This window comes from Thermobia domestica, chromosome 5 (genome assembly GCF_964235325.1).
Source record: "Thermobia domestica chromosome 5, izTheDome1.hap1.1, whole genome shotgun sequence".
Taxonomy (NCBI): domain Eukaryota; kingdom Metazoa; phylum Arthropoda; class Insecta; order Zygentoma; family Lepismatidae; genus Thermobia; species Thermobia domestica.
Genome location: NC_137458.1, coordinates 6,659,924 through 6,679,576, shown reverse-complemented (window position 1 = coordinate 6,679,576; position 19,653 = coordinate 6,659,924). Strand labels below are relative to the sequence as shown.

The following is a 19,653-nucleotide window of genomic DNA, read 5'->3' as shown; positions in this document are numbered from 1 at the left end:
CTCCAGGACCAAACCATTTCTTTTGATAACTTCGGGCCGCGGTGGCTCAGTGGTAGAGCTTTCACCTCTAGTGCATGGGACCCTTCGTTCGCCGAGTGAGCTGTGTAGTGGACAAGCACCGTGTGCATGGGTTTACTCGGGGTCCTCCCGTTTCGTCCCACTTTCTTCATTCCACCATTTCATTCATTTCTCATCATCATATCCTTTAGCTTAGCCGGCATATCCGTAGGACGTAAAAATTTAAATATTTCATTTCTTTTTTTTAATTGTAATATAATATAAATTGTACGTATAATTAAGTCTATCTGTTGGAATATTAAATACTCTGTTCTTTCGTTTTGTTCTTTCGTATAGGCAAATAGTTACTGCATTCGTTTGCTAAGCGTGGTACCAACTTAGAATTCTGCCTTAATTACCTTTGGGAACTTTATATGAAAAGTTGCACTCTAAGTACTTTTGTGGACAGCCATACGAAAAGCTATCCTATAATTATTTTTGCGCACATCCAGGAAAAGCTCTTCTTTAAGTACATTTGTTCACAACCACAGGGAAAATTCTGTTTGAATTACATTTGTGCACACCTGTATTGGAAATTTCTCCTTTAATTACATTTGTGCACACCCATATGAAAAGTTCTACTTTAATTACCTTTGTGCACATCCATACAAAAATTTATCCCTTAATTATCTTAGCGCACATTCAGGGAAAGTTCTTCTTTAATTACATTTGTGTACACCCATACGAAAAGTTACCCTTTAATTGCCTCTGTGCACACTCAATTGAAAAATTCTGCTTTAGTTTCCTCTGTGCATATGAATACTTATTCTATAATTACTTTTGTACATACCCATATGAAAAGTTCTGTTTTAATTACCTTTGCGCACTACATATGAAAAGTTCCGATATAATTACCTTTGTCCACAAAACTTACGAAAAACTATCCTTTAGTTACCTTTGCGCACATGCAGGAAAAGTTCTTCTTTAATTACATTTGTGTACACCCATACGAAAAGTTATCCTTTAATTACCTCTGTGTACTCTCATTTGAAGCCTTTTGATTTAGTTACTTCTGTGCACACCCATATGAATAGTTCTTCTGCAATTACCTTTGTACACAATCATAGAAAAGGTCTGCTATAGTTACATTTGTGCACACCCGTATGACAAGTTCTGCTTTAATTGCCTTTGCGAACTTCATATGAAAAGTTCCAATATTATTACTTTTCTACACAACCATACGAAATATTATCCTTTCATTATCTTTGAGCACATCCAGGAAATTCTTCTTTAATTACATTTGTGTACACCCATAAGAAAAGTTATCCTTTAATTACCTCTGTGTACTCTCATTTGAAGCCTTTTGATTTAGTTACTTCTGTGCACATCTATATGAATAGTTCTTCTGTAATTACCTTTGTGCACAGCCATAGGAAAATTTACTCTTTAATAACCTTTTTGTGCCCCCATAGAAAAGTTTTAAGTACCTTTGTCCACACCAAGAGGAAAAGTTCTTCTCTAATTACCTCTGTGCACACCCATATGAAAAATTCTTCTGTAATTCCCTTTGTGCACACCCATATGAAATATTCTGCTTTAATTCCCTTTCTGCACACCCATATCAAATGATTTTTCTTTAATATTCGCATCCTGTACACCCATATGAAATTTTTTTGGCTACACCTAATGAGCTTTTAGCTGTCTTTGCCCCCGATGCTTGCTTAGGATCAGGGTGTCCAGAGGGACGGAATATTTAAACTAATTTTATTTTCTGTCTAAAATTATTTTGCAATTTCATCTCAAACTAAGAATGTATAGGGACTGGCTTGAATCTTCTCTAATGTGCGTGATTATAACTATTCATGGGAGAATGTGTTTGATGCTGGGGAGGAAGTTTGTAAATTCATTCCTTCGAACATTTTCGATAATTCTGAGTTCCAAAGCACTCTCAAGTCTTGGTAAGCTTTATTAAAAATAATGGACCATTTAGTGTGAAACTGTGATACTGGATGATCCCTACAAATTTTTCATTTTTCATCCTTAAGGTCATGTGCAATTTTGGGGAGAGGATATTTAATCAAACTTACTTTGCCATCTAAAACTGGTGTGTTTTTATCTAGTACCAACAGTAATTTCCCCAAAATAATTCATTCTCTTTTGAACTGAGAATGATTAAATTCCAACGGAGTAGGGATGTATTTATACGGGGCATGATTAGCAATTTTTATTCCTTACTTTTTATATTTTTTGTTTCCGAGATACTACAAAGATCTGATGAATTCTGATAAAAACTTCAAAGTATTTTCCCATACTTTATTCGGGGGGGGGGGGGGAAGGCGATAGAAATATTTACTGAATAATTATCTAGAATACATTTTATTCATTATGAGTTACGGAGAAAGGGCAGATATTAACACTAAAGAAGAGAAAAATATTGATTAAACTTAAGGGTAGTCACTTCTTGATTTGGAGAGGACATATCAGAAAAATAAGGGGGGGCGTCATGGGCCATTGAAGATGGGCACCACTACTCAGTATGTAAAGTTCCTACTGGGCTACGAACCAAGTACTTTCGCTTAATTGTATATTGCAAAACTGGGAAGCCACCAACGGAACGAAACTTTTTCACAGCATTAAAGAAGTTAAAGTTACTTGCTTTCCTGCCAAAAAAAAAAAAAAAAAAAAAAAAAAAAACATTGTTTGAAGTCAAAATATGAATTCTGTGGTATTCTCTATCTGGATAGCTATTTCAATTAAAAATTAGCAACCTCTGCTCTAGCAAACAACAAATGACTATTTATAAGTGATAATATTCTAACCACACATCACAAACCTACAAGATGTATGGATGATCTAGCTTCATTTCAAGTGCAGTGTAGTGTATAAATTTAGTTTGTCTATATGATTTCAATTACTATTTTTGATACAAACCGTAAACAAGGTTTTTTTTCTGTTACAGGCTTCTGCGGAAGGCTCAGTAGGAAAAGGTGCTCACGCAGTTGTTCATCAGCAAGGACCCCGACGTTCCTTTCTCAAGGTGTTTCCCCCAATCCCTCGAGCAAGTTGGCCATCCGCTGACCCAGGGATGAGGCGAGATGTTAACTTTAGCTCAGAACCAAAGCTTGAAGATGTCGGAGTTTCATCTCCAAGAACTACTTCCAATATTCTCCGTCGCCTCATTCAGCTGGCGTCAGGTTTGGAACGTTCCAGAGATCGAACCAAGTTCTGGAAAGCGAAAAAGGCGTCTGCTTCTCCTCCTCCGGAAACGCCACCCGTCATTGCGGGCACCATCGCAACAGCATTGCGTTATCATATGAACTACGTAACTGGGCTGGTTCCCAAAACTTTGGACATCACTGATCTTACAAACGATGATCAGCCACGACGGCATGGCAGTTGTGTTGTGTTTGCCGAACCTGTTATTAGCATAACACAAGATGACGATGATGAGGATAGCAGTAGTAGTGATACAGAAGGTGGTGATAATAAAAATGCCAAGTGCATTCAAAACTTCTTTGCAGAAGGCAAAAGACGAGATTCCGTTATGTCCGGAAGGAAGTATTCGTTTTCGCGTGACGTTGATGGTCGTCAGCCTTTGTCTTTCAGAGAACGAGCTAAAGGTTCTCCGCGATTCCCGCACAAAATAGTCCCTTCAAAGACAAGCATTTGTAGTTTAAATGCTTTAGAGGACAGGCGCGGCTCTTCCTCCTCGACAACGTATGCAGTATCCTCCTCCCACCTTCTTGTGAAACCTGGTGTCGCTAGTGTTAACGTTGCTGGTGGTGGTACTTTTGCGGCAGATATTGGAAAATGCCGCTCTTTGGAAGCCAGTATTAACTTTGGTGGTACTATCGGTGGATTCACATCATCTGGGTGTCCTCGCTGTGATCTCAAGAGACGAAAAAGTACGAGTGGACCCGAAGATCCTAGTGTTATTAAGTGTACGTGTAGAAATAACAGTAGAAGGCGTGCTACCAGCCTAAGTCCAAATAGTGATGTTTGGTGTGTGGAAACTGATTCTAGTAAAAATGATGCGGTAACTACTACTGCTGCGGAAGTGCTTAGTGATCAGTCCCCAATACCCCCTGAAGGCATCCCCATGGGACCATTAACAATAACAATCCAAAGGGCTGAGTCTGAATGCTCCTAATTGGTAATTTCAACATAGGTTTCCGGTCCCATCTGTAATTATGTGTTAATAATAAATAATATTTAGTGAAAATTGAATGTTAATGGGAAAAATCTCCCAAATGTTAAGTAAAGTGAATGTCATGTGAACTATACTTATCTATTCTATTCAGTATCACTCGAATTGCAATATAAAATGTATATTTTCATATTACGATTGAGATTTTTTCAAAGCACAAAAGAATCAAAAAAGAAATAATCATCAACTGAAGGTGTTCTTCTGTAAGTGTAAAGTAGCCCTTATGCAGTTTAGGTTAATAAAATTGCAAGACACATTCGCTGTAGCTTAGGCATTGGGATAATGTATTGAAAACATAAAGTACATTTGTCTTGTTGATAACTTCTAAAGAATCTCTCTTTCATTCATTGTTTTTGGTCAACGTCTGCTGCACGATAATGCCTGGATCTTCATTCGAAGACTTCAGGGAGCCGTTTTAGCTTGATATCATTGCTAAACAAACGCTCTTCGCAGATTATTTGACAGCATTCTAAAACCTGAACATGTTCAATCAGAACAATACGGTGGATCTAATAGAAATTCATGCAACCGAGCTTTCAAGTACAGCTCACAGATGACGAGAAGAACCCTAGCAGAAGTAGTGTGACGTAGGTATGGGCTCGCCCACTTTTCGCACAGGGGTTTCAAATGACACCACAGAATAGCACACAGATAACTACCCGGAGTAGCAGACGACATCTAAGTATAGACCAGACCTCAAAAACTGAAAATGGGCTTGACCGTGTCGTTGACCTTTCCCCGCTTCCCCTGTTTTAGGGTTTTTCTCGTCATCTGTGAGCTGTACCATTTTTAAAACGTTATTGACTTGGGAAGCTAGTTTTGTGTGTGTGTGTATATATTAAATATGCACGGTATGCCGTTTCGCAGGTTTGAGCTGAATTAACGTGTTGAATTCGAGCGTATTATTATTTACAAGTATTTCGTAGCGGATTAAATTTATATCATTCCAATTTCATCAAGTTCAGATCGTAATCTTGAACAACTGACATTGTTATCGTGAGAACAAATTGGTAGCTCCAGTTTGTTTCTTCCGTTCACGACGTGTGACACCGAGTTTCTGTACCTTGACAGTCATGCGGAAGTAACAAGTGACGATCGTATGAAAACATTTCATCTATTGGATCAATTTTCCAGTGGACTGACGCGGATCTTCATGAATTAGCCTGTTCAATCAATCCTTGTTGAACTGAGCAAGTTAGCCGGAAAACATGTATCGGTAAGGTTGAATTTATATGATATTTCTTGGGGCGTGAGAACCATATTCGAGCAATAATTTCAGCCATAATATATTTGTTATATATAGCACAAGTGTCTTGAGCACATTTTCCAGTTTTGGAATCGTGGTTGAAAACAAAGATAAATATTTATCGGTTAATTTAACGTACTTGGAACTTCATCATTATTATAATAACTAAGTAACTCTATGGCCTATGGAACCTGGAGGTTCAATACCGCGTTCACAAAAGCTCTCCACTGACTTCTATCCTTAACCAACTGGATCCAGTTTCTACTTCGTATTCCTATTTCTGCGAGATCCATCTTAGTATTGTCCTCCGATCTGCGCCTAGGTCTTCCTAATGGTCGTTTTCCGATTGGTCTTCCAGTTAAGACTTTGAAATCGTTCCTACTTCCTTTCATTCTAGCTACATGACTTTCCCACCTGAGCCTCCTAGATTTGATGACCCTAACAATGTATCATGTACCTGAAAACAAAAACTGTAAATTAAACTTCAATGCTGATTAACAACAATTGTAGAGTAATAATAAAGATGTACAGTCAGAAACAAAAGTTCTTTCCCTTTAATAAAAATTAGTTTCGTAAAGAACTTCAGAATGGAAGAACAATTTGAATACAGTTTTCAGTGAATTGAAAAGAATATAATTTTATGTACATTTCAGCCGTACCACCATTATTCGAAAATAAATTATACCAAACGGAAAGAACTTTTGTCACTGACTGTACAAAGCTGCATAACAATACGATACAATCGTTTTCATGTTACTTGATAAATTGTTTAAAAACGCCGACAAATGTATCTGATTATATAATATTACATATTATTATTTCAGAGATAACAGATGATCTATTAGGTATTAGCAACCTAATCTAAATTTCTTCAGTTGTAGAGTGTTTCCCTTTGGGTACGTGAGGCTCCTAGTGCAACCCCAGTTCGCGCCAAATGGCCTGTGTGGTAGGCAAACACCGTGTGAGTGGATTTTCTCGGTGTTCTCCCATTTCCTCCCACTTTCTTTGTCCCACCATTTCATTGATTCTCACAGTATAAACGTGGGACGTTAAACCAAAAGATTTTATTTAATTTTTTGCGTATCTTTAGAGGTATTATTATTAACAAGTAAAAACAAATAATTAACAGCAAGAATATGCATAATTCAAAACATCAAGTAGGCCTATTTGGCGAAAATTTAGGTAAATATTGTAGTTCTAGAACTGAACACAGTCTTTAGACTTTGTACGTGTGTACAGAAAAGTGCATTTTTAACTCCGAAGCTGCATAAGAGGCTACGATTCTTATAACCTGTTCTGCATTTCTTGACTACTTGACAATATTATATACTTACCAATCCGATGGTGCAATAATGTTCTATTTGTAGTGCCTATGTGAATAAATGTCCACGTCTTTATATGGGTGTGGATGATGATGTATATGTATGTGTGTCTGATGTATTTCTTACGATAATAACAGATCAGTGGGAAAATGAGTTCTAACACAACATATTGTCACAAATAAGAGTTTTATTAATGTTGTATTAGATTTAATATGGTTAAAGTAGATTAAACAATCATATTAATTGTCAGTGTTAAAGTCGTACTTTCTATATGAGTGTATATGCTTGGTTGTGTTTTGGTTATATTCCAATCACACTTTAAGGAAGGTAGTAGAAAGTTATTCTGGTTTACTCACTATGAAATCTGTTCATGACTTAGTCATTACATTTACAGTAAGTTCTTCCTTAAGATAAGTTGAAAGTAAGTGGTTAGTTCATTTTCCAGTAGCAATGAGGTTATTTGTTTTTCCAAGCCATTTCTCTCGGCATACATTCAAAGAATACTAGAATATCCTAATTCTAACTATGTATAGGGGAGAGTAGCCAAAATCGCTCCACCGTGTACATAAATGGTTTTAATTCGAAACGTTTGAAGAAATTTAAAATGATTTTTTGATCGTATTGAACTTTATAGTTTTCCAATTATTTTACAGTGATTTCATAACGATATCTTATCATATATCATGATAAAAAGATGATATTTTAGACGTCTGCGATTGGTGCGATTTACGCAACAGGTTTCTCAAATCGCACTATGTGAAGCCAAAATCGCACCGCCATTTTAAAATATGCAAATTTTACAGTAATGCATATGGGTAAAACAAATTATCATTTCCATGGAATACCGCATTATTTTATTTATGTTACGTATATTAAGATGAGGTATAATACACATTTAAACAGAAGAAATACTGCAATATAAATAATCGAGCACAGAATTAACACCTTAGAAATAAGCTAAGTAGAAATGCAACCTACAAGTAAAACAAATTAATATTTGTATGATAAATCACATTTTTTAAATCTCAGTGTTATTAATACGAGAAAGAACATATCATTAAAGAAAAACATATCCATATTGTTGATCCAATGAGCAATATTGTTCATAATCCTATGGAACGTAAACTATCTATATTTATGGAAAACAGACAACTATACCTAATGTGCACAAAAATCACATTGAAATGCACGTTCATCTCTTGAAACACTCGCACAAGACTCATGTATTCAGACTTTACACAAAACACTCTGTACCATATCTTCGACTAAATTTTGTTGACAAAGTACACAAAACCAATCTCGTTCATTGATTTCAATAATCACATTTGAAACACTGCGAATATGTAGCTCGGAGCATCGTGATTTGGATGCATCTACTTTTCGAATACGCTTTTTGGTGTTAAGGTTTCCTGAAGTACATGCAGATCTAGCTGACGGTTTAGAAATATTAGGTCTCTCCACACGTTTGGATACTCTTCATTGCCTTTGTCGTTCTTCAAGATGTCTTTTGTAAGGACTTGATGAGAGTATTTCTGTTCTTTGTGGCTGCATGTTGGTAGTTCTATTTCCTTCTGCTGTTGGGCTGGGCAGCGTCACTTTATTTTCTATACATTTTTTCAAAGCACGATTCATAGACTCCGGAGATCATTTTCCATATTGCCATGTGCCCACCTTGTGTAAATTGTAACGAGACAGAAACCAGGAAAAACAATTCATCACGGAAGCCAAAATCGCACTGGTGTGACTTCGGACACACGGTGGTAGTACGATTTGGGAAACTACACCATTTGTTAAAAAATGATTCTTTACATACCTCACAAATTTAAAAAAAGAGAATAACTTGAGTTTGTCATTATAATATTAATGATATTTTGTTTATTACTATTTATTGAAACATAAACTAATTCTCTTACCTTAATCCCTATTCTATTGTGAAATACCCCGAAAATTAGTAAGGAATACTCTAATTATATTGTACTGCAACTGCACACACACATATAACTTACTGAACGTCGTCACTTTACTCTGTAATTATAGAAATATGTTTAAGTACTTAATTTAACTACCAGATGGCTTGTTAGTACTACGGTTCTTTTTAAACTAGGGGTGGTGCGAGTTAGAACTCGGTGCGATATCGGGAACTCTCCTCTATAAGAGCTCCTTCGTGGCTAAGCGGTTAGTGTACGCGCCTTTGGCGTGGGAGACCCCTGCTTCGATTCCTGGTGAAAGCTCATGTGGTTCGGATTCCACGGTAATCAATAGGTTCCGTCTCATATGACCTCGCTGCTGAAAGAGACGTTAAACTCAAAATCAACTCAACTAACTATATATAAAAATTCATGAACTGCAATAAAATAACAAGTACTTCTGGTTGACGTGGAAAGTTGAAATTTGGCATGATTGTAGCTGTTCGGAACTAACCCAGAGGAAATTTTTTTAATTTTTTAGAGGGTTTAAAGGGGGAATGAAGAAATTCCGCATGTTATTAAAATAGGTCTTTTTTAGACCTACAATCTCATATTTTAAACACTTGGAATTGGAATAAAAACTTGAAATTCGGTATGCTTGTACGTTTTCGTTAGTGTTACCTAAGCAAGTCGCCAAAAATAAGACTTTTCAACTTTAGGCCGATTTTATGCGTAACTGAAAAATTTTTCTCATGTTATTTTTTTGGGACATCTTCTATATCTCAAAATGTTTAGGCACTTCCAGCAGGATTAGAGTGATGAAGTTTAACATGATTGTAGTCTTCTGGGACTAACCCCACAAAAAATGCCAAAACTGATAATGGGGAAATGAAAAATCTCCATGTTTTTTAAATGAGCGCTTTTTGCAGAGGGATACAAAATCTTACCTTTTAGGTAGAACGTAGAAAAAATGGAAAGGCCGATACATAAGTGATGCGAGGCCGTAGGTCGAGCGAACGTGGGAGTCTAGGTACGAAGCCTCCAGCTAGCCAAAGGCTAGTCTATAAGAATAAAATTGGACATGATTTTGAGCCATTGCTACAATATTAATATCTACTTCGAAGCGAAATCCTATTTCTTCTATTAAACATTCTATGTGATCACATGTGTGCAAGGAGATCGAAGAAAGACATCGTAACGTAGTGGTAGAATTCTCATCTCTGATATAAGGTGTTCTTGGTTCCACTTCGGATCATGTGAATTTGTGGTGAACAACACTGCTTCGGTGGGCTTTTCCGTTTCATTTCAGCAGCTTTTTCATAATACAAAGTTTGTTCCAATACAAGTGAGAAAGTATTGAAAAAAATCCAAACTTCCCTTAATCATCAAAGAAGTTAACGCCGTTCTCAAAGCCTTATCTGTAAAATCATATGTTGGTGTCTCAGCGCTAATGCTATTTTTAAATGCCTTCTGGAATTCGTCTTGTACAATAAAGTCAACCTCTCATAAGCTATTACGACTTGCTGATCAGTCTCAGTTGAGCTACGCATAACTGATTTTTTTTTAATTGGGAAATTGCTAAAAGTAACATAATGGATTGTATGAAGGTTGTAGCATTTTACTTCCTCTAAGTAAGGAACAATTATATGTCGTATGCTATTTGGCATGATCGTGGTGCAACACCCAATTGATTTCTATCTGTGATCGATTTTGGGCCATACGTTTTCCAAGATCTTTATCACAGTTCTGTAATGTTCAAGATTACTATAGTATCAAGGAGAACTAATGCCATATTAGCGCTTACAGTAAAGATATTCACCTTCGTTACAGCAGTTGATATGCCTTCATCCTAGCAGGATTAAAGCAAAGAATTCACCACTGTCCATCAACTCTGCATCACCTGCAGACCGTTGATTTTCCAGGCACTTTTCTTTGTAAACTTCCTCAAAAGATACAGAGTTTCTCTTAAATGTTTCTAAAGTCGATTGACCTTCCTTCATATTAATTTTTCGTTAGCCCCTTCCACTACAATTAATTTTCTGAATGATTTAATTCCGTAAGTTGCATCAAATTTCTTGAAGTATAAGTTATAAAAATGTATTATAGATGACTTATCATTATATAACTTTCAAAACTTCAATATAGTAACCCTACGTGAGGCTTAATAGTTTAGATTTTATGACGAGCGTAGCTCGTCATTGTGCGATTTGGCACCGGGAGGCCATGATGAGCTAGACACATCATTTTGGTGCAAGAAGAACACAAACCATAAAACTTCTAGCTATAAAGAAAACAATACTCACTCAATTCCACTAGCGGGTCAATCCATTCTAAGTGATCAAGCTTGTACCCCTACACCATCTCACAAATGTTTATACTATACCACAATTAATTATTTTTAAAAACATCTCGTAACGATGCAGCTTCTGCCGCCATTTTTCATTTTCTCGATTTCAGGCGTTTACGTTGTTTTGAATATCTCAGCATGTATTTGTCCTAGCAAATTGAAAATTGCTGGATGTTTCCAACTTGTACAGAGCTAAAACTTTGTCCTCTTAATATTTTTGCCTAAAACCAATTGAAAGGGATGAAATCAGGGCCTACAGTAGCAACATTTTTGGACATTGAAGACATGTTTGGGAAGAGGAAGCAACTGACGTAGAGGTCTGAATTTGTGTGTGCATGTAGTCCTAGATCATACTCAACTCAAAAATTTCCAGACCTGTAGCTGGTCCCAAAGGCCTGAAAAATATCGTAAAATTGGGGATTTATGCCAATTTCCCATATTTCACTGTCCAATATCTCCAATGAGCCTGGATAAAAAAATTGTGAAATTTTGGGTAGGAGTTCCTAATTTGGTGAGGTGGCATATCTCAGTCAAGGGGATCCTGACACCTAGTATGGCGCGCTGAAAGCATTGTACAAAGGCTTTGTGGAAAATTCCAGAGCTCAGGGGCTGCATGGCTGTTATAGTGGAAGCAGTACTGTGAAGTGTGTGTTTTTGGACTGAGCGAAAGTTTTGACAATCGTCAATGCTTTTAATTTACAGAGCAGTGATACTTGCTGGGAAGGCGTGAAGGGCCCTCAGAAGTAAGTAAAGTCTGTAGAATTGTTATATATCGCTCTATTGTAAGGAATTGTGCTTTCAAGGACTACAAATATATGACGAAAGTGAAAATAGGAGGGAGCCTTATTTGGGGAGGTCGTGCGGTGCCTAATTTGGGGAGACCCAATTTTGGAAACCATTCCCAACAGAGAGTATTACATGACGTTTTTTCGTTTTCCAGATTTCTCCGAGAAGAGAGTGAGACCTAGGTCATATGGTTGGCCATCGAAGCAGTCAGAAAGAAAGAAATGGGATCGTTTAAAGCAGCACGAGTGTTTGGGGTGCCACGGACTACGTTTGAGCGATATGTAGCTATGAAGAAAATACCTGCCAATAAGAAGACCGGTTTTCCTTATAGAACTGGTAAAGGACTTAGCAGGTTATTGCATGATAATGGAAGAGCGTTATTATGGATTCACCAGACGGGATGTCAGACGTCTGTCCTATCAACTAGCGAAGAGTAATGACTAATGACATTCCTAATTCGTTTTCACAGAAAGACGGAGCAGCGGGGGGAAAATGACTGAAAAATTCATCGCTCGAAATCCAACACTTTCGTTTCGAAAATCTGAAGGATTGTATTTCACTAACTATGGCACCAGAATCGGATGCAATAAACAGAGAATGATACAGTGCGATTGTGTTTGATTTCGCCTGTCCTAAAAGTTTGTGCTCAATTTTAGCTTCCTCCCCAAATTAGGAACCTCAAAATCTACTAACAAAAACTCCTAATCTGCTATCACTCAACATTTTTCACAAAACCTTGCAGCGATGTCACTGACTGGCACTTTGTATTTGTTAGTTATTTTAACTACGTACACCATTCATATTTTACTAGAACGCTGTTATCAATAGGGAACATTTTATAGCTTCCTGAAGAAAACCTCCTCAAATAAGGCTACTTTCCCCTTTAGTTACTCCTCTAGCATACCATAACACACAACAAAGCGCATTTTATGTTTTTGAGCAGAAGAATGTCAAAGTATTAAGGAATGACGTCATACTCTAGGAGGTGTTTTGTTCACAAATTCAATTGAAAATTCGTTGTTGTGAAGTAAAATAAAGTAGGGTGAATGGTTAGTCCGGTCAAGGCTCTCAAGGTCCTTTCTATCCTCCAGTTGTGACTCACTGTCTTAACGCACACAGCAGCACTGGTGAAGAATGCCGCTATCAGTAGAAGGCGAGAAAAATCAAAATTCATGATTGGCAAAAAAGTATGTAAGTACTCATTTCTTTGCTGCTTGCTATTTCAATGATATTCAATTGTGTTTTTTGTTGTTTTAACTGTCAACTCATGCAGAGTCAGTGTTTACAGTGAGCAAGTGTTCACTGACTGGGGAATGTGGATCAAACGAAAGGACAACAGTCTCCTGCATGAGTTGACAGTTAAAACAAGCATAATCATGTTTACATATCATTGATATACCAAATAATAATGAGTACTTACGGATTTTTTGCCAAGTGTGCATTTTGACTTTTATGGCCTTCTACTAATAGCGGCATTCTTCACCAGTGCTGTTGTGTGCGTTAAGACAGTGAGTCACAACTAGAGGAAAGAAAGGAGCTTAGCCATTCATCCTACTTTATTTTACTTCACAACAACGAATTTCCAGTTGAATTTGTGAACAAAACACCTCCTAGAGTATGACGTCATTCCTTGATACTTTGACATCTTTCTGCTCAAAAACACAAAACGCGCTTTGTTGTGTGTTATGGTATGCTAGAGAAATAACTATGCCCAAAGTTTCAGATTTTTTATCCAGACCCATTGGAGATATTGGACAGTAAAAAATGGCAAATTGGCATAAATCCCCAACTTTACGATATTTTTGAGGCCTTTAGGACCAGCTACAGGTCTGGAAATTTTTATGTATAAACGTATGATCCAGGACTACATGCACACACAAATTCAGACCTCTACGTCAGTTGTTTCCTCTTCCCAAGCATGTCTTCAATGTCCAAAAATGTTGCTATTGAAGGCCCTGATTTTACAGCTTTCAATTGGTTTTAGGCAAAATATTAAGAGGACAAAGTTTTAGCTCTGTACAAGTTGGACATGTCCAGTAATTTTCAATACTAGGACAAATACGAGATGCTAAAAATTCAAAACAACCTAAACGCCTGAAATCGAGAAAACGCAAAATGGCGGCAGAAGCTGCGTCGTTACGAGATGTTTTTAAAAATAATTAATTGTGGTTTCGAAGTAGCCTGATATAATATAAACATTCATGAAAAAATTAGATTTTTTGAAAATGTCCAGCGGCAATTTTTCTTTTTTCTCGATCACTTGGTATGGATTGGCCCTAGTAATTAGTAGTAGTAATTAGTTATCATAAACACCTCTGTTGCTATGTGGATTAGAATAACCGAGCTACATGTTTTAAAATGTCTATACGAAATACTGCCAAATGTCCATACAAATTTTCTTAGTTGCGTTTGGGAGAACACATGTAATTCATCATTAATCTAATTTAGCCTAAAGTGCATAACGGTAGGTCATTAAAGATTTCATTTTACAAATCTATGCGGACACTTAACAAAGTATCAATAAACTATGCTAGTGGTAAAATCGACATGATTGAATGTTAATAAAGTTCAACCTAGGTTAATTTGTAATTCGAACCATTATAGGGACAAACCTTTTCCAAAGATCGAACACGAGACTGCACAGGAAACATGCGCATTAGGTACCTAGACAAACAAAGCAGCTGGATACTAATAGAGAGTCACTCACGATCTACATTTTTCATAGCTTGAACTATAGTCCAGGGATTCTCCATAAGATTATTGAAATTCTAGTTTTTCTATAAGAGATGTACCAGAATAAAACAGTCTTTGTAGAACTCCTTCGTGGCTAAGCGGTTAGCGTACGCGCCTTTGGCGTGGGAGACTCGGGTTCAATTCCCGGCGGGAGCTCATGTGGTTCGGATTTCACGTTAATCAGTAGGTCCCGTCTCATATAGCCTCGCTGCTGAAAGGGACGCTAAACTCAACTCAACTAAAGCAGTATTGTTGAATGTACGAGACATATGTTTATGTTTCAATTCCCATAAATATTGTAATAGTTCTTAACACTGCAAGTTACTCTGTTTTGAAATGATCATGGAACTTTATTCGTAAATTGCGAAAAACCATCATGAATCTTGTGTAATGGGAATACGAGTTTCAAAACGCAGACCTGTTAAAGATGTTCCTGATTTCTTATGCGTTTAGATATCCATGCAGTTGAAAAAATTGGAAACTCCATTCCATGAGAATCATTTATATGACACAATATACAGGATGTTTCAAACCAACACCGACAACGTTTGGGAGGTGGCTCCTGACACCAAGTTATGACGAAAAGTATAAACTAACCTGGGTGCCCAAGTCCTTCCTTTCGGAGTTATAGGCTGCTGAAAACTTGAAAAAATAAACTTTAAAGGTCCTTAGCACCAAAACTATGGGACTTATGGGAGTCGGGTCAAGACTGCACTTAGAAACTAATGTGTGCACTATACAAAAATCCATGTTTCAGACTTCTGAGGCTCTTTCATAACAATTTTTATAGAGAGAGTTTGGCTACGCGCATATAATTTGAAGTGCTCATCAACTACTCTATAAAAATTGTTGTGGAAGTACCGCAGGATTCTGAAATGGATATTTGGATAGGGCACATACTACTGGGTGATTCTTTTAAAACTCATGGATTTCATTTGGGTGTTGAATTTCTAACTAAATTTCGATTTTCATGCGGTTTGTGGCAAATGATCAAGGAAGGATGTGAGTTTTATGGGTCTATGTGCACTGCTTAAATTCATCCGAAGCAATATCGATCGCGCCTCAAGAAAAACAGCAAATTTTCGTCAGTGTACCTTACAATTGGAATGAGGTTTTGGATTTTTTAAGCGAAATTGCAGAATAAAAATTAAGTGTTAGTAGTAACACCTATAAATCACATGTGGATAGCTATAGCCGGTTTCTTGCCGCAAACAACGGAGAGATTTCTTGAGCGACCTAAGGAGTCGACAACTGACATCTTCCGAAACAGCCGACTGCGGGGTCGGTACTCCCTCTCATATTCAGAAGCGATCCTGTTTCTTCCAATTTATTTACTAGCGACTACATTATGTTCCTGTCTGGTACAGAACATGAAGCAAATTTGTTTCTGAATGCCCTTTGCATAGCAACAACAAATTCCGTTCTCCGAAACTTTTAACGACAAACTCGTGTTGTTCCAAAGAATACACTATTCTCACTGTGTCCTGGTCATACTCACACAGTAGCACAGAACAGTACAGCACAATTCCCAATGCAGCGGCCCAGTTTCCTGCTTCTTCTAGACCTTGGTGAGGTTGCCATCTAACGAAAAAAAATCTCAAATCTCCACACCGCACCACACCTCTTTCCAATTGTAAGGTACATCATCGAAAATTTGCTGTTTTTCTTGAGGCGTGATCGATATTAACCCGGATGAATTTAAACCAGTAACCATAGTCTCATAAATCTCCCATCCTTCCTTGATCAATTGCCACAAACCGCATGAAAATCGGATTCAGTTAGAAAGTCTAGACCCAAATGAAAACCATGAGATTTAAAAGAATCACCCAGTAGTTCTTAAGTGAAGTCTTGACCCGACTACGGCAGACCCCGTTGTTTTGGTGCTATGGACCTTTAAAGTTCATTTTTTGACGTTTTCGGCAACTACGAAAGAAACCATTTATGCACCTAGGTTGGTCTAGGTTTGGTCTTATCTTGGTGTCAGAAATGACCTCCCAAACGTTGTCGGCGTTTTTTGAAACACCCTGTGTAACTCAAAATACATAAATGCAGTTATTCACAAAGTCAAGTCCTACATCTGCTTTAGGAAAAGGAAAGGGAAAATCTCAAATTGGATAAGGCAAGACGTTTTCTTTATTAATGAGTAGGTAATGTACTAGTGGTGGGCACAAAAACCGGTTTTTCGGTTTTCGGTTTTCTTCAAAACCGGTTTGGTTTTCACCGAAACCGGTTATCGGTTTTCTCCAAAACCGGTTCGGTTTTTCACCTGATCCGGTTTCGGTTTTCTTCAAAACCGATTCCGGTTTTTTCCCAAAATTTGTTATATTTCTGACCAGAATGGTGTTTTGTTGTTCTCCAGAAACCGAATCCATTTCCACAGAAATAGTTTTATGTTTTTCCGAAAAGTTTTCACCGAAACCAGTTTCGGTGAAAACCGAACCGGTTTTGGAGAAAACCGAAATGTCGGTTTTTCGGGTTTCGGTTTTTATAGAAACCGGTTTTCGGTTTTTATAAAAAACGGTTTTGCCCATCCCTATAATGTACACAACATTGTATAGATATATGTTTTTCTAAGAGGATAACCATTGGTATTATCAGTTATGGAGCTTAGTTCCATATCAGTGAGCAGACGAACTGTCATAATGTATCGTCTTTAATTTTATTTGCGTAACTTAAACGTTTCTTTCAGGCAGGAGTTCATGTGGCTCGGATCTCACTCTGGGCTGTAGATGTAGCTTTGGTAATGAAGCCAAGAATCTTAAAGGTTCCGAAATTTATCTGTAAGTTGATATTCTTCTTTTCAGACTCCACAAACTATATTCTTAGAGTTAGTGATGTACTGGAGTACCTTTTGTATTGTGTTCTCGAGTTCTTTTCAGATTGAGATACTTTGAACAATTTCCATCAATTATTTCATTCTACATGACATAATGTTTCAGTAACCTTCACTCTTTCTACCGATGATTCACATTTTCAAGTAGAAAATCATTGATTTAAATAGTTTATATACAATAAGAATTAGGCCATAGGCCCTATTACAACAGTACGACTTAAAATGGTTAATCAGTAACTTTGTTAGCCTTATTACTTCCCCGAAATATATGCCTGAAAATGTTTTATTATATTTCACGAAGCAATACACCCGAATGGCGTATACTTTTCTTTTTTTATTTCATTTATCCAGTTGATGCCAATGTAAATATATATAAATATGTGCATAGTACAATCAAATAATCTTTTGTAATATTTGGTTCATTTGTATGCACTAGACTAAATGTTTGTATTGTAAACAAATCATACTTTAGTATTTGTGGTAATGTTTTACCTTGTACTTGCTATACCAGGTGTAAGGAAATATAGGGATAAATTTTATTATAGGTCACATAGCCTCAGTTGAAGCTTTAGTTTGAAATCAATGTTGCCAAATTTCAACATACAATGACTCAAATAGTCATCGGAGTGGAATAGATCTATAATATCAATAACAAATAAGAAATAAGAAACAAGAATGGATGGAGCTGAAAGGAAAAACATATGAAAATTTGGCAACACTGTATATGCACACAGACGCTTTCGCGCCTTATTAGTTGGCAAAATGGATTTTCAAGGTCATATTTCAATTTAGAACTCAGTAGCTATAGCAGATTCCATCAAATGGAACAGGGAAACACAAATAACTGGATATTAGAAAGCTGTTTATTAGCCATATACACACTGGAAATTTTGTCGTTAAGAAGTATTAAAAAAAAAGTAACATTAAGTCAAGTTTAACGTCTCAGTGTTGGTGTAAATGCCTATTTTGCATATTACGTTAACTATATAGAACGTTATGAGTGTAAGTTTAACTTTGGTGCTGGAATTTTTGTAATTTTATCCGACATTTTAAAAGCGTCTCTAGTTTCTAAGCGAAATGATCTAGCTACATGTTTATCACGAACTCTTGCACATTCGAACTGATGTCCTAATTTGTCCCTGATGTTTTCTTACACCCTGTACATAAATAACAGAAGGACACTTTCATTTTTGTAGAAAAATATTTTACAAAGATAGAATTCTTGACTATTGTTTTTTTTTTAAAAAAATAAACCAATACAGAGGGGAAAAGCTAAGCAGCAAGTCCGTCGTTTCAAAAACTTAACCCATGCAAGGCCGTGGCCAGATAAAAACTTCAGGGATGAAGTTATGATATTACAAAAACCAAGAATATATATTAGAGAACATGGTATGTACAGCTATCTATAAGGTATATTTTAAAGTGTTTAAGGGGAGGTTCTGATTCGGATACGGCCTTGAACCCTTGTAAATATCTAAGTGTAAAAGAATAGTGAAATCACTTCGTCTTGCTGTTCACTTTTCGATTATCTTGCAGTGTTGGCAAGTACTATTCATTCCTAATGATCAAAATAAACTTTCTCTTCATCATACTCTCGTTCGAGGTCTGATAAACTTAAATCTTGAATTTCCTCTTAACCATCATCAACGCCCGTGCATGTGAATTTGAACATGTGTGAAGACATGTGTAAACATGTGTAAAGTATTAGTTTCAACTTGGATAAGAATACGTGTGCATATTTAAAAAGTTAGGTAAATTACACATCTTCCAGTATAAGTGTAAATTTTATTCAACCTTTATTTGTTATTCGGGAGTTATGGGGTGTTACTGGGGTAGCAAGGGATGTCACGATTGGAAATTTAAAGCTACTTACAGAATCATGTGATAATTTTGTATGACTAATTGAATTTCTACTAATTAAATTTAAAAATATGACTAAAATCAGAATTTCAGTATATAGTAATAATCAACACTTCTCCGGAATACGAAAGGTAAACAGTTATTGTTGGTAGCAGGAGTCGATACTGGCTAAAAGGAGCAGCAATGTGTCCTCACAGATATCTACTGCAATCGAATTGTAAAGAAAATTTAGATTTTACGCGATAATGAATCTTAAAATCTAGTTTCCCTTCCTGGCAATGTCACTGACTTGCTTTCGCTTTTAGCAGGGACAAAGAAAAGAGAAAATCGTCTATCAGCTTTGTAGTAATAAGGAGTTGTTTCAGTAATAGCCAAGGAGGTAGTAGTAATACATGGCTAAACACCTCACCAGGAT

General features: G+C 36.7%; 1 protein-coding gene across 1 annotated transcript in view; it reads left to right on the top strand.

Annotated features, from left to right (window-relative positions):
- GABA-B-R3 (gamma-aminobutyric acid type B receptor subunit 3) overlaps positions 1–4,418 on the top strand; it is a 702,393-nt gene extending 697,975 nt beyond the window's left edge. The window contains exon 17 of the mRNA XM_081758156.1: positions 2,957–4,418. Within this exon, the coding sequence (XP_081614282.1) occupies positions 2,957–4,147 (1,191 nt within the window). The 3' untranslated portion in view covers positions 4,148–4,418. The remainder of the gene's footprint in view (positions 1–2,956) is intronic.
- The last annotated feature ends 15,235 nt before the right edge of the window (positions 4,419–19,653 follow it).